Source organism: Hydra viridissima, unplaced genomic scaffold (genome assembly GCF_058129835.1).
Source record: "Hydra viridissima isolate aposymbiotic clone 2 unplaced genomic scaffold, HvirCarnegie_v1 scaffold_11, whole genome shotgun sequence".
Taxonomy (NCBI): Eukaryota; Metazoa; Cnidaria; class Hydrozoa; order Anthoathecata; family Hydridae; genus Hydra; species Hydra viridissima.
The window spans coordinates 5452246-5472262 of NW_028324310.1; the positions used below are offsets into that span (position 1 = coordinate 5452246).

General features: G+C 29.5%; 2 protein-coding genes and 2 pseudogenes across 4 annotated transcripts; 1 reads left to right on the forward strand and 3 right to left on the reverse strand.

Annotated features, from left to right (window-relative positions):
- Positions 1-2986: 2986 nt before the first annotated feature.
- LOC145190854 (ras-related protein Rab6-like) lies at positions 2987-8390 on the forward strand. 2 transcript variants are annotated; one of them, XM_090067240.1, is made up of 7 exons: positions 2987-3125; positions 6048-6106; positions 6392-6445; positions 6794-6899; positions 6995-7106; positions 7574-7667; positions 7745-8390. In XM_090067240.1, the coding sequence occupies exons 1-7, from the start codon at positions 3059-3061 to the stop codon at positions 7877-7879; spliced, it is 627 nt and encodes a 208-aa protein (XP_089923366.1). In that variant the 5' UTR covers positions 2987-3058; the 3' UTR covers positions 7880-8390. The 2 variants fall into 2 exon arrangements, with proteins under 2 accessions (XP_089923366.1, XP_089923367.1); XM_090067241.1 differs by having other exon boundaries at positions 3014-3125; positions 5968-6106.
- Positions 8391-9359: 969 nt separating this feature from the next.
- Positions 9360-11171, reverse strand: LOC149881864 (uncharacterized; annotated as a pseudogene).
- A 2161-nt stretch (positions 11172-13332) lies between these two features.
- On the reverse strand, positions 13333-15541 carry LOC145190993 (uncharacterized; annotated as a pseudogene). Its single transcript, XR_016445003.1, has 6 exons — positions 15339-15541; positions 14962-15184; positions 14740-14856; positions 14484-14663; positions 14300-14403; positions 13333-13475 (listed from the first exon to the last, which is right to left on the reverse strand). The product of XR_016445003.1 is annotated as an uncharacterized LOC145190993 (transcript).
- Positions 15542-15830: 289 nt separating this feature from the next.
- On the reverse strand, positions 15831-19060 carry LOC149881865 (uncharacterized). Its single transcript, XM_090066784.1, has 2 exons — positions 17476-19060; positions 15831-17288 (listed from the first exon to the last, which is right to left on the reverse strand). The coding sequence occupies exon 2, from the start codon at positions 17043-17045 to the stop codon at positions 15876-15878; it is 1170 nt and encodes a 389-aa protein (XP_089922910.1). The 5' UTR covers positions 17046-17288; positions 17476-19060; the 3' UTR covers positions 15831-15875.
- Between the last annotated feature and the right edge of the window lie 957 nt (positions 19061-20017).

A 20017-nucleotide genomic window follows, 5' to 3' on the forward strand; every position in this document is an offset into this window, starting at 1 on the left:
TTTTTATAATGGGAATTTCGCGACCTCTCTTCCAAAACATTTCCTTTGTAGACGGATTTACTGTTACTTCCAATCCTAGTGCACGAACTGGGTTTTTTGCCAAAATATTCAGGTGTTTTTGCGTGAAGACCCCATTTCTTCAAATGTGCCACCAGCATTCTTCCGTTTCCATTGGTTGCCAAAGTGTCATCAATGTATCCTCTTGTTGATTTTGCGAGTGCAGAATTTTGTTGGAGCACATATTGTAATATTAAGCTCATCATCACAGGTGCTAGGTTCAGACCGAAGCCCAAACGTGTGAGTGCATACCGTTGATCTTTGTAAATGACAGTTTGGTAAGGCCAATGTCGTGTATGCACATGAATTTGTAAGTATGCTCTTTTTAGATCCACCACAGAATCGTTGCTATTTGTACTCATGAGTCTCCAATCTCTCACTGCATCGTTGATAACATCCGCATCCCTTGTAGAGGCTTTTACATAGGCGATGAGTTCGCGATAATCAAGCACCGGTCTTATCTTCTTTTTGTTATCTTGCATGACGCACATCAATGGTAGTAATCCTTTAGCTTTGCCCATACTTTTTTCGTCATATTTGACAAGTATGCCTTCTTTGATCCATTCGTTAATTTCGTTGTCGAACGCTTCACGATGTTGATTAGATACGTTATACTGACTTGTTCTGTTCTTCATTTTAGGTTCGTTCTCCCACTCCCAACTAACAATCCATTTTTTGCCATCAAAATAAGCTTTGCTTGTTCCAATTTCAACAGTCGCGACGCGGGGTGTCGATGACAACTTAATTAGAGAATTACAGAATTTGATTTCCCAGTGCCAATTTTCAGCTCATCACACGACTTTATTAGATCCATGCCCATAATCATGTCGTATTTGTTTATTACTTCATCCACGCATAACACCAATGCATTAAGCAGGCACCCATTCGTTGGGTGGTGTATTTTAGCAACAACTTCCTCACATCAAATCATTCCGCCCATTGTTGCAACATCCACTACACGAATCACTTTGTAGTTAGATGGCAGTAGCTTCTTGGTGATGATTGATTGCGAGCAACCAGTATCTACAAGTGCTGTGGCTTTTCTTCCGTTTATCACCAAGTCGATAGTAGGAAGTACTGTTTCGGGACGAGTTCTTGTAGTAATACCTAATGCGAACTCGTCCCTTTTAAGTTTTCCTGGTTTTGTCGACGTTTGTAACAGTCCTTCGCAGCATGTTTATGCGAGCATTTCTTGCATAAAGAGGTACATTCACCTGCAAAGTGATTTAATGATTCGCAATTGAAACATCGCATTTCTTTCTTTCTCCGAATATGATTTGTCATTACTGTCCCAGTTGTTCGGTAACTTGCATTTACCTCTTCATTCACAGATAAACATGCCGCATCCAATCTGGTTTGTACAATTACGAATGCAGTCTTGACGCAATCGTCAAAGCTCAACGCATCCTCTCCCGTCTCTCTCTGAAGGCAAGAACTTGCATTCTTGAGCTGCTCGAATCACTCGATGCGCAAACCTCTGTATCGATTCTTCAATGCCACGATAAGTTTTCCCAAATTCATACCGTGAGATTAACGATGATTTTCTTATCTCCAACGTTTCAAGTTTCACCACCAACTCTTCGTACGAAACGTCCTCTGGCAGTTCAGGTACTGTTAATTCTTCCAAGGTATTGTAGATTTTCGACGGCAGAGCAGCAAGCAAATACGCTACGTGTCGATCTGCAGTAATAATGTTTATCACGAAGAAAGAAGTCATCTGCCGAATAAATCGCTTTGGCTGTCCATCTTCATATTGCGGAGATAATAGACACGGCCGGTTAGCTTGTTGTTCTACGCATTTAAAAGCCATTTTATTTCGTTTCTAATATCTTTATTACTTGTCAACAACCTCGACGACTTTACAAAAAAAATTGTTCGCTATATATAGCATTTAAACATACCACTTGTGACTCTTGTCAACAATTAACAATCGTTATAAAAACCGTTATAATAATAAAATTATGCAGCGTGTGAATCTTGTCAATAATTAGCAAAGCTAATTATTGGCACATTATTGACGCATATTAAAATCACAGCAAACATCATCACAAAAATAAAGTTTTTTTTAATTGGTTATTTTTTAATTCTTATTATTGGTTGTTTTTTAAATTGTTAATATTGATTGCTTTTTGCTTTTTTTAGTTAAGTGTTGTTTTAATTACACATAGATTTACGTATTTCATTCTCCCCGAATGTGAGGGTAGAATTAAATAACTTTTTTTTTCAATTAAATAAAGTTTTTTAAAAATCAAGTAAAAACTTTTTTTACTTGATTAGTGTATATTTAAATACAGCTCAAATTTCTCTACAATTTAAAAAAAAATCAATTAAATTTTTTAACTATTTCATTTGACCCCATTTCACTCTAGTTTTCACAATCTGTAAAATAAAATTTTAAATTATATTAATGCCTTTTCTAAATACCATACGCTTAAACTATCGGTATGAAAGAACGTTATCTCAGGTTCTATTTTAGTTAACGGACTCGGGGTCACGCACTGGTTCGATTGTCGGTTACGGACGTGGCATACTAATTAATAAATAAAAATCAAAAACTACTGTAGCAGTTAATGTGGTGAAATTAGAAATATATCTCTACATTATATTTGTAATTCTGCTATAATACATACATAGACTTATACATACATACATACATACATACATACATACATACATACATACATACATACATACATACATACATACATACATACATACATACATACATACATACATACATACATACATACATACATACATACATACATACATACATACATACATACATACATACATACATACATACATACATACATACATACATACATACATACATACATACATACATACATACATACATACATACATACATACATACATACATACATACATACATACATACATACATACATACATACATAGACATACACTTATGCATGCATATATACAACTTTGTAAAAACTAAAATAGTTGTTCTTTTAGATTTTACGAATATATTAAAATGTCTGGTTCAGACTTTGGAAATCCCCTTAGAAAATTTAAGCTTGTGTTTCTTGGAGAACAAAGTGGTAAGTATAGATTTAAAGGAGATATCACTAATAAATTAAGGTAGATAGTCATATAAATATTTTTTGTATTGAATGTTTAAATTTTTTTTATCCTTAAAATTTTTGGTAATGCTGTTGTTATAACTGTCATTACTTTCATTAAATTAGTATTTAAAAAAAGTCCTATTGGGATGATAAAAACAGTAATAGTTGGCTAAATTGCTGCTCAATCTTAAAATTTGTAATGATGCAAATTAGCTCAAAATTTAAAATTTACATTAAAGTATGATAGTTCCAATTAACCCAATCTCCTAAGTATGGAATTTATAACATTTTCTAATTTTTCTGTTGATTGAACAGTTCTAACCATCCACTTTTATAAGTTTTTCATTACGGCCAGCTATGAATTATGGCATTAAACTTTCTTTCTTTATCTACACTTCATTTTAAAACTGTATTCATATAAAAACTTGAATGTATCTGGGTACATTCAAAGAACAAAAATATGCTACAGTATATGCAAATAAAATAGAATTTAAAAGAAAAAAAAAAAGTTAAAGTTATGTCAGGTTATTTTAAAATTAGTCTATATATCAAAACTGAAATCCCAAAGTTAAAGAAGATTGAGTGTTTTTTTTTTTAGGTGGTTGTGTGAGCAACACAAAAACCTAAAAAGAAAATTAAAAAGTAATGTATGCATCAGGATGATAGTACAATCAATCTTTTTTACTATCAGAAAATCTTTGTATATATAAGAGGCACATTACAAAGAACCATAGCAAAAGCTTTTAATTTCTTCTTTAAACACATGCTTTGTTTTCAGTTACAAATTGGCACATACATGCATACATACATACATACATACATACATACATACATACATACATACATACATACATACATACATACATACATGCATGCATGCATGCATGCATACATACATACATACATAAGAATTTTAAAAAACCAATTTATCATTGAAACACACTTTGAAATAAAAATAAGTCCCCAATCAGTAAAATAATCATATCATATGCAAGAGTACTTACAAACAATAGGCAATTCAACTTATTCTGCACTCTTTCAATAAAACTCACTTTGCACAAGCTGTTATTGATGAATTCGGTCCAGAGGTTGGTCATTTTGGAAGTGATATCAGATCTTCATCTTTTTTTGATGGTATGAACAACTTTCTAACCAGGACCAACTTTCTGACAATGCCTTTTTGAAAATATGTATTAGGTTTTAGCAAGGTTTCAACCTTCCCTCTTTCTCTGGGGTTTAGGCCAATTGCTTTGATAAAGAAGTTTTTTTTTATATAGAAAATAAACACCTTTTTAGTTTTTAAATTAAATAATTTTTTTTTTACTTATTTAAAAACTAAAAAACATTTAACTTAACCTAAAAAATCACCAAAATCTGGAGTTGATTTTAATATTTTTCCAGAATATAAGCAGCATTGCCCAACACCTTAAAAGCTAAAACATCCTGAAATCCCTTTAGACTCTCTTCCTTTTTGAGCAGTCTGTCTAACAAATCTTGAATCATAATTTCTGTGAGGCATTCTATTGTCTTAATTGATTTCCAATTTTTCTAGTATTGAAGCTTTTAATCATTCATTAAATGCTTTTAAACTTTTGAAAGCCACTGTTAACACCACCATTTTTTAAACAAGACTATCAGCTAAATTTGCTTAAAGAATGTGTTAATTTTTTTTTTTTTGGTGCTTCCTTTGCAAAGAAGCATGCAAACTTGGTTAGTCATGAAAAAAATCTATTTTTCTAACATTTAATGATGTTTTGTTATGACATAAAAACTTTAGGTTTTTAAGGTTTATAATCATTAAAAATGGGTTCCAGATGAAAAGTTGGTCCTAAATGCATAATTTAATTATCTTTGAATGATTAAATCTACAGGTTTATAAAATTATATTTTAACTTACCATGCAGATCTATCTTAAAATTGTAAATCAAATCGTATTTAAATTTTTAATGTCAAGAATTGCTTTAAACTAAATGCCCAAATTTTCCCAGAAAATTGTTTCATTAATCGCTTTATGTTTCCACAAAATCAAAGAGATTAAACAGCCTAACTGAGTTGATATGGAATTCCCACAAGTAAATTTGACAAAATGATATAAAAATTAGGTATTGTGTTTCTTTCTTTTTCGGTCCTTAATAATTGAAGGTAAAATGGCTAAGGTATCTAGGCTACTTTACCTTTAAACATTGAGATATCCAAGTCTCAAAATATGCTTGAAAAAATATTTAACTATTATGGAAATTGTGGCAACAATTATTTTCTAAATCTAACAGCAATGTCAAGTGCAACAATAAAAATAAATTATTCATTTCACATTCACTGAAAACATCATTAACAATAACTGTCAATTAAAGATTTGTATTCTTATAGAAAGTCTGGTGATGGCTGATGTTATAAATCAATGCATGCATATTGGTTCTTTGGTTCTTCTAAAAAAAGTTTTCAAACATAAAATAGTATTTAAAAATATAGCATTTTATAGATTTTTGCCCAACCCCTACCTACCAATTTTTACTTTTAACTCTACTAAGCTTGCTAGCATCACTAGAAATTTCATATGTATATAAAAATAGTATGATAACATTTTTGTTTTTCCTTCAAGTAAGGTGATAATTTCCCTTCATGTAAGGTGATAATTTTCCTTCATGTAAGGTGATAATTACTGAAGAGTTTAAAGTTTCAGAAGTGATTCTTATGTCAATAAGTTCAATAAGATTTCAATAAGTTTTTCAAAAATTAAGTAGATTTTTACAGCAGCAAAGCGTAATAGTTTCTTGAGTTTAGGACTACAATTAAGTTAAGAATAAACTTTTATGTATAGTAACTGCGTGTGTTTTCTTACATCTGCCCTATGGAGATTTGACAATCTGATGTTTAATATTTCACTTTCATTCACCGTAGTTGGCAAAACATCTTTAATCACAAGATTTATGTATGATAGTTTTGATAACACATATCAAGTAAGTGTTTAAAACCTCTTTTTTTTTTCCTTGTGGAAAAGTAATAATCTTTGTTACTATTATTATTATTATTATTATTATTATTATTATTATTATTATTATTATTATTATTATTATTATTATTATTATTTTTATTATTATTCTAGGAAAAATGTACCTTTTTATTATTATTATAATTATTATTATTAGAAAATTAGTCACTATTTTTTGTAGAAGGACAATTATGTTTATCTTTTTTTTAGAATAAAAATCTAATTTCAAATTTCAGTCTATTTTATTTGACAGGCTACTATTGGAATAGACTTTTTATCAAAAACAATGTATTTAGAAGATAGAACAGTAAGTCTAACTTGAAAATGTTTTACATAAGCAACTTGAACTTGAAGTTAGGCTTAATAATTTTTAAAACTTGATAATTTTGCTATATAATTTCAGAAGATAATATTTCTACAAAGTTTGATTTATTAATGTTAAGTTCTGAACTTTTTTTGTTCCTCTATATCAACAGAACTTACTGCTGTGTAATATATTAAATAAATTCCCTACAATTTGCAATTTTTAAATAATTAAAAAAAAAACATTTTGGTAAAATAGCAAGCTTAAGAGTTTTTTATTTCTAAAGTTTCATTACCTTTCTTTAAAGGTGTGTGGTTATCTAAATCATACTTCAATCATTCCCTTTTTAAGGTTCGACTGCAGTTATGGGATACTGCTGGTCAAGAAAGATTTCGCAGTTTGATTCCAAGTTATATTCGGGATTCCTCAGTTGCAGTTGTTGTTTACGATATAACAAGTAACTTCATTTATGATGTAACAAGTAACTTCATTTTTTATTCTTGTAATCATCTCACAGTTATTTGTTATAAAAACTTTATTTTCATTTTTCAGATGTAAATTCCTTCCAGCAAACAAGTAAATGGATAGATGATGTGAGAGTAGAAAGAGGAAGTGATGTTATTATTATGCTAGTTGGTAACAAGACAGATTTAGCTGAGAAGAGGTTTGTTTTATTTTAAGTAAATCAATTTTTTTTATCAAACAATTAATTATTGCTAACTTTTTTACGATTGTTTGAAAAACTCTTAAGATATTATTGACTATGGAATAAAACCCCCAACAATGTAAAAAAAGACGCTTTATCTCTCAAAAAAGAAAAATCTTTTTTAACAACTAGTGTCATTTTATTCAATGTCAAAGAAGATTAAATTATGTTCTCTAGTTTTATTTTTCATTGCAAATGTTTTTTGTCAGTTGGTGACTTGAAATCTACCATGAAACGTTTATATTTTGCATATTTACACCAAAAAATTTTACTTTGTGTCTTTTATTTACATTTTAAAAGGCTCGAAGCAATGACGTCTTTTTAATCAAATAGCTCTTGATATTTTCACCATATATATATTTGGAATCACCGAAACTGTATATTTAAGCTTTCTAGTAAAGTCAATTAATTAATTGTTTTTTTAGACAAGTTGCCACTGAAAGTGGTGAAGCTAAAGCTAAAGAACTGAACGTCATGTTTATCGAAACAAGTGCAAAAGCTGGTCACAATGTAAAGCAGGTATAAATTTTTCCGGGCGATTCGAACACCTTGTGCATTATTCTCTGATGAATTCTTGCGATAACCTTCCTTTTAAGCTATTTCGAAAGGTGGCTTCAGCTTTACCTGGCATGGAAAACGCGCCTGAAAAAAAAGAGGATCTAATAGAAGTTACATTAAAAGATAATCCTCAAGACCAGAACAATCAAGAAAGTCGTGGGTGTCAATGCTGAACCGAAATTCATTTAACTTTTAAAATAACATTTTAAAGAATTTCTATTTCAAACAACAACCTTTATATATCGATCTGCCCAATAATTTTGTTCGAAGAAATTGTTTAACGGATTTTTTCTTGAATGGTTTGCTGTTTGTCGCATTAAACTTTTAGTTATTTAGTTTTTTTCGTTTACTTTTGTATAATTATTTTTGCCCTTTAACCGTGAAATATTCGCCACACGTGTTTTGTAATCGTTTTTAAGAATTATTTATTATTTGTGATTTATTTAAAGTTTTTTGGCGTTATTGTTATTAAACCTCTTTTTCTCTTCAGATTTTTTCTTTAAAGTTTTTTAGTTTGTTAATCGTTATCAAAAAAGTTTTGCGACGTTGTACTGAAAAAAAGGTTTCTTTGCCATTTGATATTTATGTGCTGGAAAGGTCATTGTTGTATACTTATTGTAAACATGACTTTATGTATTCTTATATTATGTATTATCTAATATTAATAAATTTTCTTCAGCTTTCTGTTTGTTATATGTATAAGGTTTCAAATAAAACAAAAACAAAATGACCAAGTTTTTCTAGAGTAAGTCAACCTCCAAGTAAAACAGACTTATTAAATAGCTAAAATGTAATAAGTTATTTTTGTAATTTCCAGACTAATTTTATTGCGAGATCAAGTTTGGTAATAAAGTCTTGTTTCAACCCCTCTGACTATTGTTCTGTAAGGGTGAAAATACAGTTATCATCATTTACGTCAACAACGTGTTACCTTAAGTGACTGTAGTACAAGTTGACCACAATCACCAAATAATTGAACCAAATATTTTGAATAAAGTACCAGAAAGCGTTGATACTAAGGGTCTGCGTATCGTTATTATTTTGAACCGATAGCGATATGAAACGATAACGATATCAAACGATATGAGTTTGTCTATGAAACGATAATATCGGTTTGATTATCGTTTGAAACGATATTATCGGCTTTTTTTAATCGGTTTATCGGAATACATAAAAATAACGAGAATACCGATATTTATCGGTATAATAACGATAATTTTTACAATATTGCAATTTTTTTTTTTTTAAATGCCAAATTTTAGTTCAAATATATAATAAATCTTCAAGTCGAGTCAAGATGTCCTTTTGCCTATCTTCACCGGTTCTAAAAGTTAATCCGTCCCAATTCTATATATTATCTAGATGTCTGACTTAAAAAAAATTCTGTAAAGAAAAAGTGAAGAAAAAATGAAGCAACATTGTTCTCCAAATTGACCCCCAGGTTGAAACTCTCCCCACTCCTGATTTTTTTGCATTTAATCAATCATAAACATTAGTAAACACAATATATGTTGTCAAAAAAATCTGAACTAAATGCTAAATATCTATATTTCCAAAAATAAATTGCATAATTTTTGGCTTTTTTTCTTCCAAAGTTTTAATAAAGTCAGCAATATGGTAGTCAAAATAACCCAATAATATTTATTTATTTCATTTACAAAAAAAACATAATATAAATACATTTGTATCACAAATGATATTTAAGTTAATGCTTGTTTAAATTAAAAATTACCACAGAAGCGTTTAGCTCTCCATAACTTTTTTGTCCTATGTTTCTTTTATAGTTCATCCAAGGTTTTTTTAAATTTGTGATGAACTGATTCACCACATTGTTCTACATAGCTACCTAAGCTAATATTATTGCAATCTACTAAGGTGAAAATGTGACACTAAAATATGTATTTTCCATGAAACTGTCATAGCCAAATACATCTTTTGTATATAGTTAAAGACTAGAAAATGAACTTTTGAAATCTTCAATTTTAACAGAAATATCTGTACCCATTTCCAAACCAAACACAGCTGATTTCACTAATGAAAACTTACGCAAGCAATTCATTATTGGTAAAAAATTGATTGCTGCAGTTAAGGTAACATCCCTTTCTAAAATATCTAACTGGGGCATAAATAAATTATCATTGCTTCCATCTAAACCTACACCATGATACCCTCTCAATAATATGTGATGTGTTTTCAACCAGCTTTGAAAAGCTGGCTAAACATATTAAAGCAAAGTACAAAGTTTATCCACAACTCCCATCATAATGTGAAGCTCAGGTGGAGGAACAATGTATTTAAGAAAAGTTTCTTGATCTTCTTTTAAGTAAATGAAACGAGGAGTTATTACATTTTTGTATTCCTGCATTTTCAATCTTTTTTTTCCACCATATACATATTGATCATAAAATAAGTCTATGGAGCCCAACATCCTTAGTTTCTCTGCTTCAAGGGAGCATTCTCCTTCACAATACAGACAGGCGTATTTACCAGAGTGACTTGAAAGTTCTAAAAACACTATTTGCACACTTTAGGTCAAATGCCATACTGAAGTTTACTTCAAGTTGAAGAAGTGCCAATAATTTTTGGCCATTATTTTCTAAGACCATCTCCACAATGGCAAGAATATAGCATTGCTTGACACCAGAATCTTCATATATTTCAAAGGAAGAATAATGGTTTTTTGGATCGAAAACATTAATAATAACTTTTAAGAAGTTTTGACCACCATTTAAAGATATTCAGAGTTTCCTGCAATTCAGTCATTTTAACATTAATAATCGATTCTACAGCACTTGTTCGATTCCTGTGTAAAGTAGAACATGATTTTTTGGTTTTATTTTTAGAGAGTTCTAATGCATTTGATAGCTCCATAATATTTTGGAACAAGATATGATTTACTTTCTTTCTTTTTGACTTAATTTCATTTACTCCAACTGTAACAGAGAAAAGATTTCCACCTGTAGACATCTTGAATTACTCTACACTTACAATTCTTTCACTCTCCATTTTATGCTTTAACAATCCAGATGCTACTTGTTCTGCATGTTTATCTCCAAGTGATTCACTAATATCTACTATATTGGTTACAGCTTTACTTTTGCAACAATCATGAGAAACTCCTCTAAAATTAATAGTAAAAATTTTATAACAGTTTTTGAAATAAGTAAAAACAATAAAAAATATATTGAATCAAACTATAAATTAGCATAAAGAGAAAAAATGTTTTAACTGATCTTATTTTAACCTTATTTTTAAATTATAAAATCATAAATATAAATAATCTATACTAAGATTTAAATAGCAGAGTCCACAGATTTTTTCAGCTACATTTAAAGTATTTGACCCTGGCTAATTATTTGTCTGGATACATATCAGAGGTTTGCCTGATAGTACTCCTATTTACCTGAAATACATTACTTTCTATCAAATACATTATTCTACCTGAAGTATATTATATAATATCAACATGTATGTGTGTGTTAATATATATATATATATATATATATATATATATATATATATATATATATATATATATATATATATATATATATATATATATATATATATATATATATATATATATAAATACACACACACACACACATACACACACACACACACACACACACACACACACACTGGCTGGAGAATATATCAAAGGTACTTTAATCTATATATATATTAATGGGTCATTTTGACTACCATAATGGCTGACTTTATTAAAACTTTGGAAGAAAGAAAGACAAAAATTATGCGTTTTAATTTTGGAAGTATACATATTTAGCTCTTAGTTCAGATTTTTTTGACAACATATATTGTGTTTACTAATGCATATGATTGATTAAATGTAAAAAAATCAGGAGTGGGGAGAGTTTCAACCTGGGGGAGAACAGTGTTGCTTCACTTTTTCTTTACAGAATTTTTGTGAAGTTAGACATCTAGATAATATATAGAATTGAGAAAGATTAACTTTTAAAACCGGTAAAGATAGGCAAAAGGACATCTTGACTCGACTTGAAGATTTATCATATATTTGAACTAAAATTTGGCATTTAAAAAAAAAAAAAAATTGGAGTATTGTAAAAATTATCGTTATTATACCGATAAATATCGGTATTCTCGTTATTTTTATGTATTCCGATAAACCGATAAAAAAAGCCGATAATATCGTTTCAAACGATAAGTTATCGTTTAGTTATCGTTTCAAACGATACGTTATCGTTTCATAGACAAACTCATATCGTTTGATATCGTTATCATTTTATATCGTTATCGGTTCATACCGATATACCGATAACGATACGCAGACCCTTAGTTGATATTATAATATCAGATATTTTAAAACCCTACCCTAAAGCAGCGGCTAGAAAAAATAACATTAAAAAAACTAGACTCTTGACTAATACTCCGATCAGGTATGAAATTCATTTGTCTAAAGAAAAGAAAACTAAAAAGCAAGCTAACCAACAAAAGAAAGTTGTGACTAAATAATAATAAAAAAAAAGAAAAACGAAGAGCTTATCGATGAGGAATATGAAACAAGGTGAAACGAAAGCAGTTTTGCATTCTTCAATTAGGAAATCTGATAAAAATATTAAAGAATTTTGTAGTCTTGCAAACTTTATAATCTAAATAAAAATCTTATATCAACCTTCTTTAGTATCTTTAGGCTAAAAAGACTTCACGTACGGCATATATATTAAGTGACAAGCAAATAGCAGCAATAGGCATAATTAACTTTCTTATCAGATAAGGTTACACTAATCGGCATTTTTTTTTTTTTAATTACAATAAAATTGCAATTACAATTGGCCAATATTGCCAATCGCTTGCAATGGATTGGCAATTTATTGGGCAATAATATCGCAATATATTGCAATATTGACAATAAAATTAAGTTATTATTATTGCAATATTGACAATAAAATTGCAATAAAATATAATTAATTTGACATGCACCTAGCTTTTTGAACTAATCAGACAACACAATTTAGTTGTCAAATGCGGCAGCTGTACACCCTAGTTACATAATACAATATGCAGTGTAAGACAGGGTGTGCAGAGCAACTACATTGGATCACCTGAACAATGTTTAAAATAGCATTATAAATGAGCACAAGTACATTCCTGGAGTATCTAGACAATATATCCAGCCGCAGCGCGTCAATCAGCAGCGGCAACGCGTCCAGCAGTAGCGCGTTAATCGAATAACGTCTACGAGCAGTGCGTCCAGCAGTAGCGCGTTTTACAACAGCGCTGAAAGTTTAACATTGACGTACACTTTAAATTCATATTAAATGCTAACTCTAAAAAATCAAAACGACAACAAAATTTAGAATAAAATAGATTGTGTATTTGTTTAACACAGAAATATAACACATGCACAAAATAACTCAAAACATATTGTAAACACAAAATAGCTAAAATCGCTCATGACCCCGCACCACAATAAAAACGTCACTAATTTCTTTAGTCTTTACCAAACTATTTTTTACTACTTTTATTGTCTCGGAAAAATTGATTAATACTCGCTCGAACAACACGCCAGTTGTAAGTCTTGAAAACTTTGTCCAGTGCACCTTTAACTTCCTGCACTTCTTCTTTGTCCATATGAATGCGTGCAGTTGGCCCATTTGGTTCACAAATACGCGTGCAAGCAAACTCCTTTCCAAATCGCAAAACAATAAATTTTCTTGCGAAGCTACACGGGTCTCGTTTTTGAATGTCATTTAATTTAAAAACGGCATCAAATTTAGGATACACGGTCTAAAAATTATAATACAGATGAGTTCGGATTTAGTAAACAATCTGGTTTAGTAAACTTTGTTCAATGCACGGTCAAATTAAGCTACCTAATATATGTAAATGTGCCACTAGGGTATTGACTTTTCGGTATCTCCAGTTTCCAATATAAAAAACAGATGAACTTTGGTTTGAAAGTAACTGAAAAGTCATTGGTTTTATTTAATTTTTGAAAAAGGTCACCCACCATGACCCTTGATTACACGCTGGCTCCCATATATCAGTGAATTTTCTTCTAAAGTATATCAACCTGTGTCTCAAAAGAACCAGAATTTCATAGAGATTTCAGAAATAATAATGGTTTTAAATAAAAATAAATTGATTAAATTTTATATATAAAAACAATTATCTAAAACTTGAAAAGGTCTTTTTTTATGACATTTTGTTTGCAATATTATTTCTTAAAATGTTTCAGTAGAAAATATTATGAACTTTGAAAACACTTTAAAATTCTAGTTCTTTTGAGACCCAGGTTGATATACTTTTGAAGAAAAAAAAATTCAATGATATATAGGAGCCAGTGTGTAATCAAGGGTCATGGTGGGTGACCTTTTTCAAAATTTAAATAAAACCAATGACTTTTCAGTTACTTTCAAACCAAAGTTCATCTGTTTTTTATATTGGAAACTAGAGATACCAAAAATTTACCAAAAAGTCAACACCTTAATGTGCCACCCTTTCCTGAAGCAATCAATATTTCCTTTTTTTAATTCGGTCAATACTAGCTAGTGCTGCACTCATTGGATGAGCTTTTTCCAACTAAATTACAAAAATTAAATTTGACTTACATTATCATTAATAGTTTCATTTTCTATTGGGTGTAAAATTTCAGCCAGAAGTTTGTTGGTCTTCCTTTGTTCAACGAGAAGTTTCTTTTGTTCAACCAAAATTGCTAATGTTAAAAACAATAGAGTACTTCTATGTACAAGCACAATATGGTAGAGCTTATGCAAATACAGTATTTTAACTAACCTTCTAAACAAGACAGACTGCTCAACTTTGGTGTACCACAGTGTTTGGTTTTGGGAGCATCATTATCAACATTGTCATCAAGCATGTCAAGCTTGCGCTTTTCCAAAGCCATAATCTCTACTTCACTTTTTTTAGACGATCCTTTTTGATAGTTTGAAACTGATGCAAAGGAGTCTGATTCTATAAATGAAACGAACAATAAAAATATATTCAAGAAAGTACATCAACGAAATTGTAATAATATTATTAAAATAACCTGAAGAATGGTCTTCATTAACGCGTTTTTTTTTCAGCACCTTTGATTTAGGAGTCGATTTGTATTTAGGTCCATTTAGGCCTATACGTTCTGAGACTGGTGCCATATTGTCTGAATCTATAGAAAAATACAAGAACAATTAAAAGTTGTAGTTACATACACAGAATAGTAAATTCATAACAAAATTAATATAATATTATACTTGTAATTGTCACAAGTTACCTGAAGATGGGTCTTCATTATGTTTTCTTTTTCCCACAGCATTGCCTTCAATATAATTGAGGGCAAACTTACTCACTTCATCACTGCTAGGATTTTCGTCACCAAATTCATCCATAAAGTTATCCAATGATGTTTCAAATTTACAACATTGGGTAATAGACCCCTTATATATTATGACAGCTGAATGTTGTTTATTTGCAATGAATACATTCACTACATTTTTCTGTTAAGTAAAAAAACATTAAATTTATTTATCTACATCTTTCTTATCTACAATTTTTTCAACATCTTTAAAAAGTGGGCTTATATTTTAGGGTGGACTTTAATTAAAGTATATAGGGTAATTGTCATCTGTAGTTGTATTTTAATGCACTTACCACTTGAAACTCAAGGCATTCAACGGATGAATAATGCTTAAAAAGTGTATTTGAAAGTGATATAGGAGGTGTATGACGCTCATGCTTCTCACAGTCCTTGTACCATAAAAGAACAAATGTTGAAGAAAGCTTTTGAGTGTCTACAAAATCCAATTTCTTGGTTCTATTTCTACCAGGATAAGCCATTATTTAATAATATAAACCTATGAAAAAAATTAAAAACAACACAATCACGATAGCTTTACAAAGTTATCAAAATATAAAATTTATAAAAAAAAACTTGCTTGTACAAAATTTATAAAAATGTTTTTGTATTAAATGCTTGCATAATTTTTATAAAAATAATTTGTTAATATTGTAAATTATTATTAAAACATTATGTAAATTTTTATGTAAAATATTATGTAAAATTTTTATATAAAATATTATGTAAAGTTTTATAAAATTAATTTGTAAATTTGTATAAAATGCTTGTATAAAAAAACACACATGCATGGTTTATTTGTTTATTTATCACAAAATTTACATTTAGCCACCCTAAGCATATTCAAAAAGTTCTTTCAATGGTGTTAAAATTATCACTTCTTTTGTGAGTAGTTTACTTTTAATTAATATGCATTTGCAAACTAGATTGTCAGCTGGAATAACAACAATATTTTGTGTTTGTTCAACAATAAAAAATAAGTCATCATCAATGTTAACTTTCACATTTCCAATCATATCACCAAAAGTAGATACTAACTTGCATTCCACATTTAATAGTTGTAACTGAACATGTATAACATTGTCAACTAAAGGAAAATCCAATATGATACCAAACTTATTATGTCCAAATTGACAAGTGTAGCTGTTATGTTTGCCATAAGTTTTTGAATGATAAACAATACCATGTTTTAACAATTTGCCAGGATTTAGCAATTGCAATTCTTCCTGTTCACTAATGCCAATATTTAATGCTTGACAAATTTCAGATTTTTTAGGATGATCTGTTGTTTGCAAAAAACAAGAAGCTGTTTTGAAGTCAAAAAATTTTTGCACAATCTGCTGTGGGTGACCATGTGTTCCTTTCATCATTTTTTTATAATTACTAAGCTGAGCTTCAAAACAAAAAATTGAGTAATTTGTCACACTTCCATGCATTTTAATAATATCGCTAACATGACCAAGTAGATGAACATTGATAGTATTCATATATAAAGGAAGCAACTCAGACAATGATTTTTGATAAAAATTAAACAGCTGGCTAATAACTGATACTTTATCTAAACATATTTCACTGCTTGACAAGCGCATGCCAATTACTAGAGAATAGATCATCATCATGCAGTCAGGATTCAAATATGGCAGAAAATATGGAACTGCTAAGTATAAAATAAAGTTTTTAAAGTCATGGCCTTTCCAATGTATAAATGATTTAATAGTTGGTGGCTTAGGCATGTTATGTGGCATTTTTTGATCAGCAAGTAAGATTTCCAGAGCATTTAATTTTGCAGCACTACCAATAAAAAATGCTTCATGTTTATTGATAACAGAAAATAAACAAATTAAAAGTTTTTTTGAGCAATTTTCGTAAAACAGATGTAACACATCAATAAGTATCATATCTGGCACTTTAACAAATGACATTTCACTAAAGATATTCAAGCCTTTAATTCCAAATACACATACTTTTGATTTTTCAGCTAATCTAGCATATTTGGCATACATTTCAGATGTTTTAAGATTATATTTTGTATCTGAATGTGAATAAATTCTTGCTGAACCATGTTTTTATTCAATTGTTCTACCAGGATGTTCACAATAATGACATCCAAATTCACCATTATATTGCTTGTGATTGATAATTGAGGCCACTGCAGGTAAATCGAAAACCAAACCAACAATATGAATAACAACTTGGACATTGTTAATTTCAAGGGGTATTTCAAACAGTTTTTCATTAATGCACTCCTAAAAAATAGTTAGTAATATAGTAATTATGCCTAATTGTTGTTTGTTTGTTGTTTATTATCATTACTTATAGTGTTAGAATTCTTTCACTGTTCCACAGCTGGAACAGTGAAAGAATTCTACCACTATAGGAAAATCAATTAACTATAATTTTAATATAAAAAATAACTATTAATAATTGATTTACCTTCAAATAAGCATGCCAATTAGGTTTTAATGATGAGAACCATAAACCAAGAAGTAATGTATTTTCAATTAGAAACCGTTTATAAGATGGTAAATTCAAAATAATTGCATGAAATGGCCAGATTGTAGTCTTTTTTTTTGTGTATGGTTCTCCACCATCAGTTGACATTAACAAATGAATATGTAAAACATTTTTAGATTTCATATTTTCGACAAAATTTTGTCTCGAAATTAAATCACTCTTTCGTTTACCCAATATAATTTCCATTTGATAAGATTTAATTGCTCCCAAATTTTGAGATAAAACAAGTTTCATTTGGCTAATAATATCCAATATAAAGATATGTGATGAACAATGAAGATTTAGTTTACGTGTCAACTAAAGCTGTGCAGCAATCATGACAATAATATGTATGGGTTGGTTCAGTATGGGAGAATACATTTTTTTAAACAAATCTACGAATCATTTTAAGAGATGAAGGTATGTCTTCTACACACTGGAAAATTTATAAAAAAAAAATTAAAACTTTAAAAGTATAGCTATTGAAGTTTTACCAACCAACCCAGGCCCCAACCTTAGTTGAAATGAAAATAAGACTAGACAGTAATGTAGAATGTTCCTAATTAAAAGACTCTCTACTTATGCCAATTTTCTCAGACTTTTTTTATAAATTATTGGCAATGTGCACCATTTCTGATGGTAGCCAGAGCTAAACTGCCAGAGCAGCATTTTTTGCAGTGCATTACTTGATATGACAGGCTCAAAGACTAGTCTGAATAGACTGGCTGTATCCATTTTTAATGTAAATGGAGAGTTTTAGAATAAAGCCATGGCTAGGCTGTGCGTGCTGCAGCCCATGCAGCCTAAGCAAATAAATTGACTAAATCCTTTCATGGAACTATTGCAATAATTAGGAAGAGAGAATGTTAACTTTAAGACTTTTTATAAATCTTCAAATATAGCAACTTTCCATGTTTAGCGACTTTAAATAAATTTATGTATTTTTACAAAATTTTTTATTTATTTGATGTTGTTAATTTATGTAATTATTAATTGATGTCATTTTATTTTTGGTGTACAAAATTGTTATTACCTTATAAATTTTTTTTTTTTTTTGGTATATTGGTAAAAATTAAATAAACTTTGGCGTTGTTGATATATATTCTGTGAAAAAAAAAAAAAAAATATGGAATGCACCCTGGTTCAGGTTTTCAGTGGCATTTGTCTGCCCAAGACAATAAATGCATTTTGTTTTTGTAATTTTTTAAAATTATGCCAATAAACTAAAAAAAAAATAAAATTTAATACGCCAAAAAATAACTTTTAGGGCCTGACAACACTAAAATAACCCACTTTTCAGGCCATTCAATAAATAAATATACAAAATATTTTTATTTAATTTTAATTTTATTAAGTCTCTAAGCTTGAACAGTAGCTTACCTATTACAGAAAATTTTTGGAATAAAAGTCACTAAACTTGAAGATGTCTGAGTTTTAAAATATTTTAATCAAGGGCCAAGTTGGTTGGTAATTTCATTAGCTTGGCAATATTCATTTACAAGTACATCGCACAATGTAGGCTACATTTTACATACCAGCAAAGTCTTCAAAAAACGATCAAATGCGATTTCAGTCAATGAATTGCTAATCATTAAATACAATAAGGTTAAAAACATAAACGTTTTGTTGGTAAGTGGATCAAATAAAGAACTTTCAAATGGATTACAACTAAAAAACTGAAACATGGAAGCTTTTGATTCTTCCTCAGGCTCAGATACTACAATTTCTTCTGTTTCTTGGGTAAATCTACCATTGTTAACATTATCATCCGTATCGCTACCGTCGCACAGTGACTCAGAACGATCAAAAAACGGTAAAAATTAAATAAAATTTGACATAAATCGTAAATCAATAATGTTATATATCAAAATAATAATTTTTGGGTCAAAGATTTCAAATTTATTAACAAATTTTTTTTTTATGCGTAGCTTCGACGCGTATAACGTGCGCTTATGCGCGTATACGCGCATTTAAGGTGACTATACGCGTACAAAAATTTTTTTTTTCAAGTTTTAGAATCTTCAAGACAAACACATTATCTTTATATATTACTCTACTTGATATTTTTATAAAAATGGTTTTTAAAGGAGGTTGATACATAGAGAAAAAAAAACTGAATTTATTACATTCATTTTATTATTTACATTACAATTAATTTAATAACTTCATCTGGTAACGGTTTTCCTCGATAGCTCTTATGTTTTCTAAAAGATATGCTTGATACTTTTGGATCTGATCTTACTAGAAGGTAGTGCATCTGATTCATCATTGTATTTAACCTTGAAATTTTTGCCGTGTGCTTAAGTCTAGAATTTCTTATCTGTTTATTTAAACTCTCCAGTGCATCTTCCGAATATACCCCGACTGGTAAAGGTAATTTATGTGATATGGAAGAACTATGAAGCAGCAGTTTATGTACAGTGGGAGGCATAACATACCAGTTGTACAAACTCACTATACGTTTAGCTGTTTCAGTGCAGTA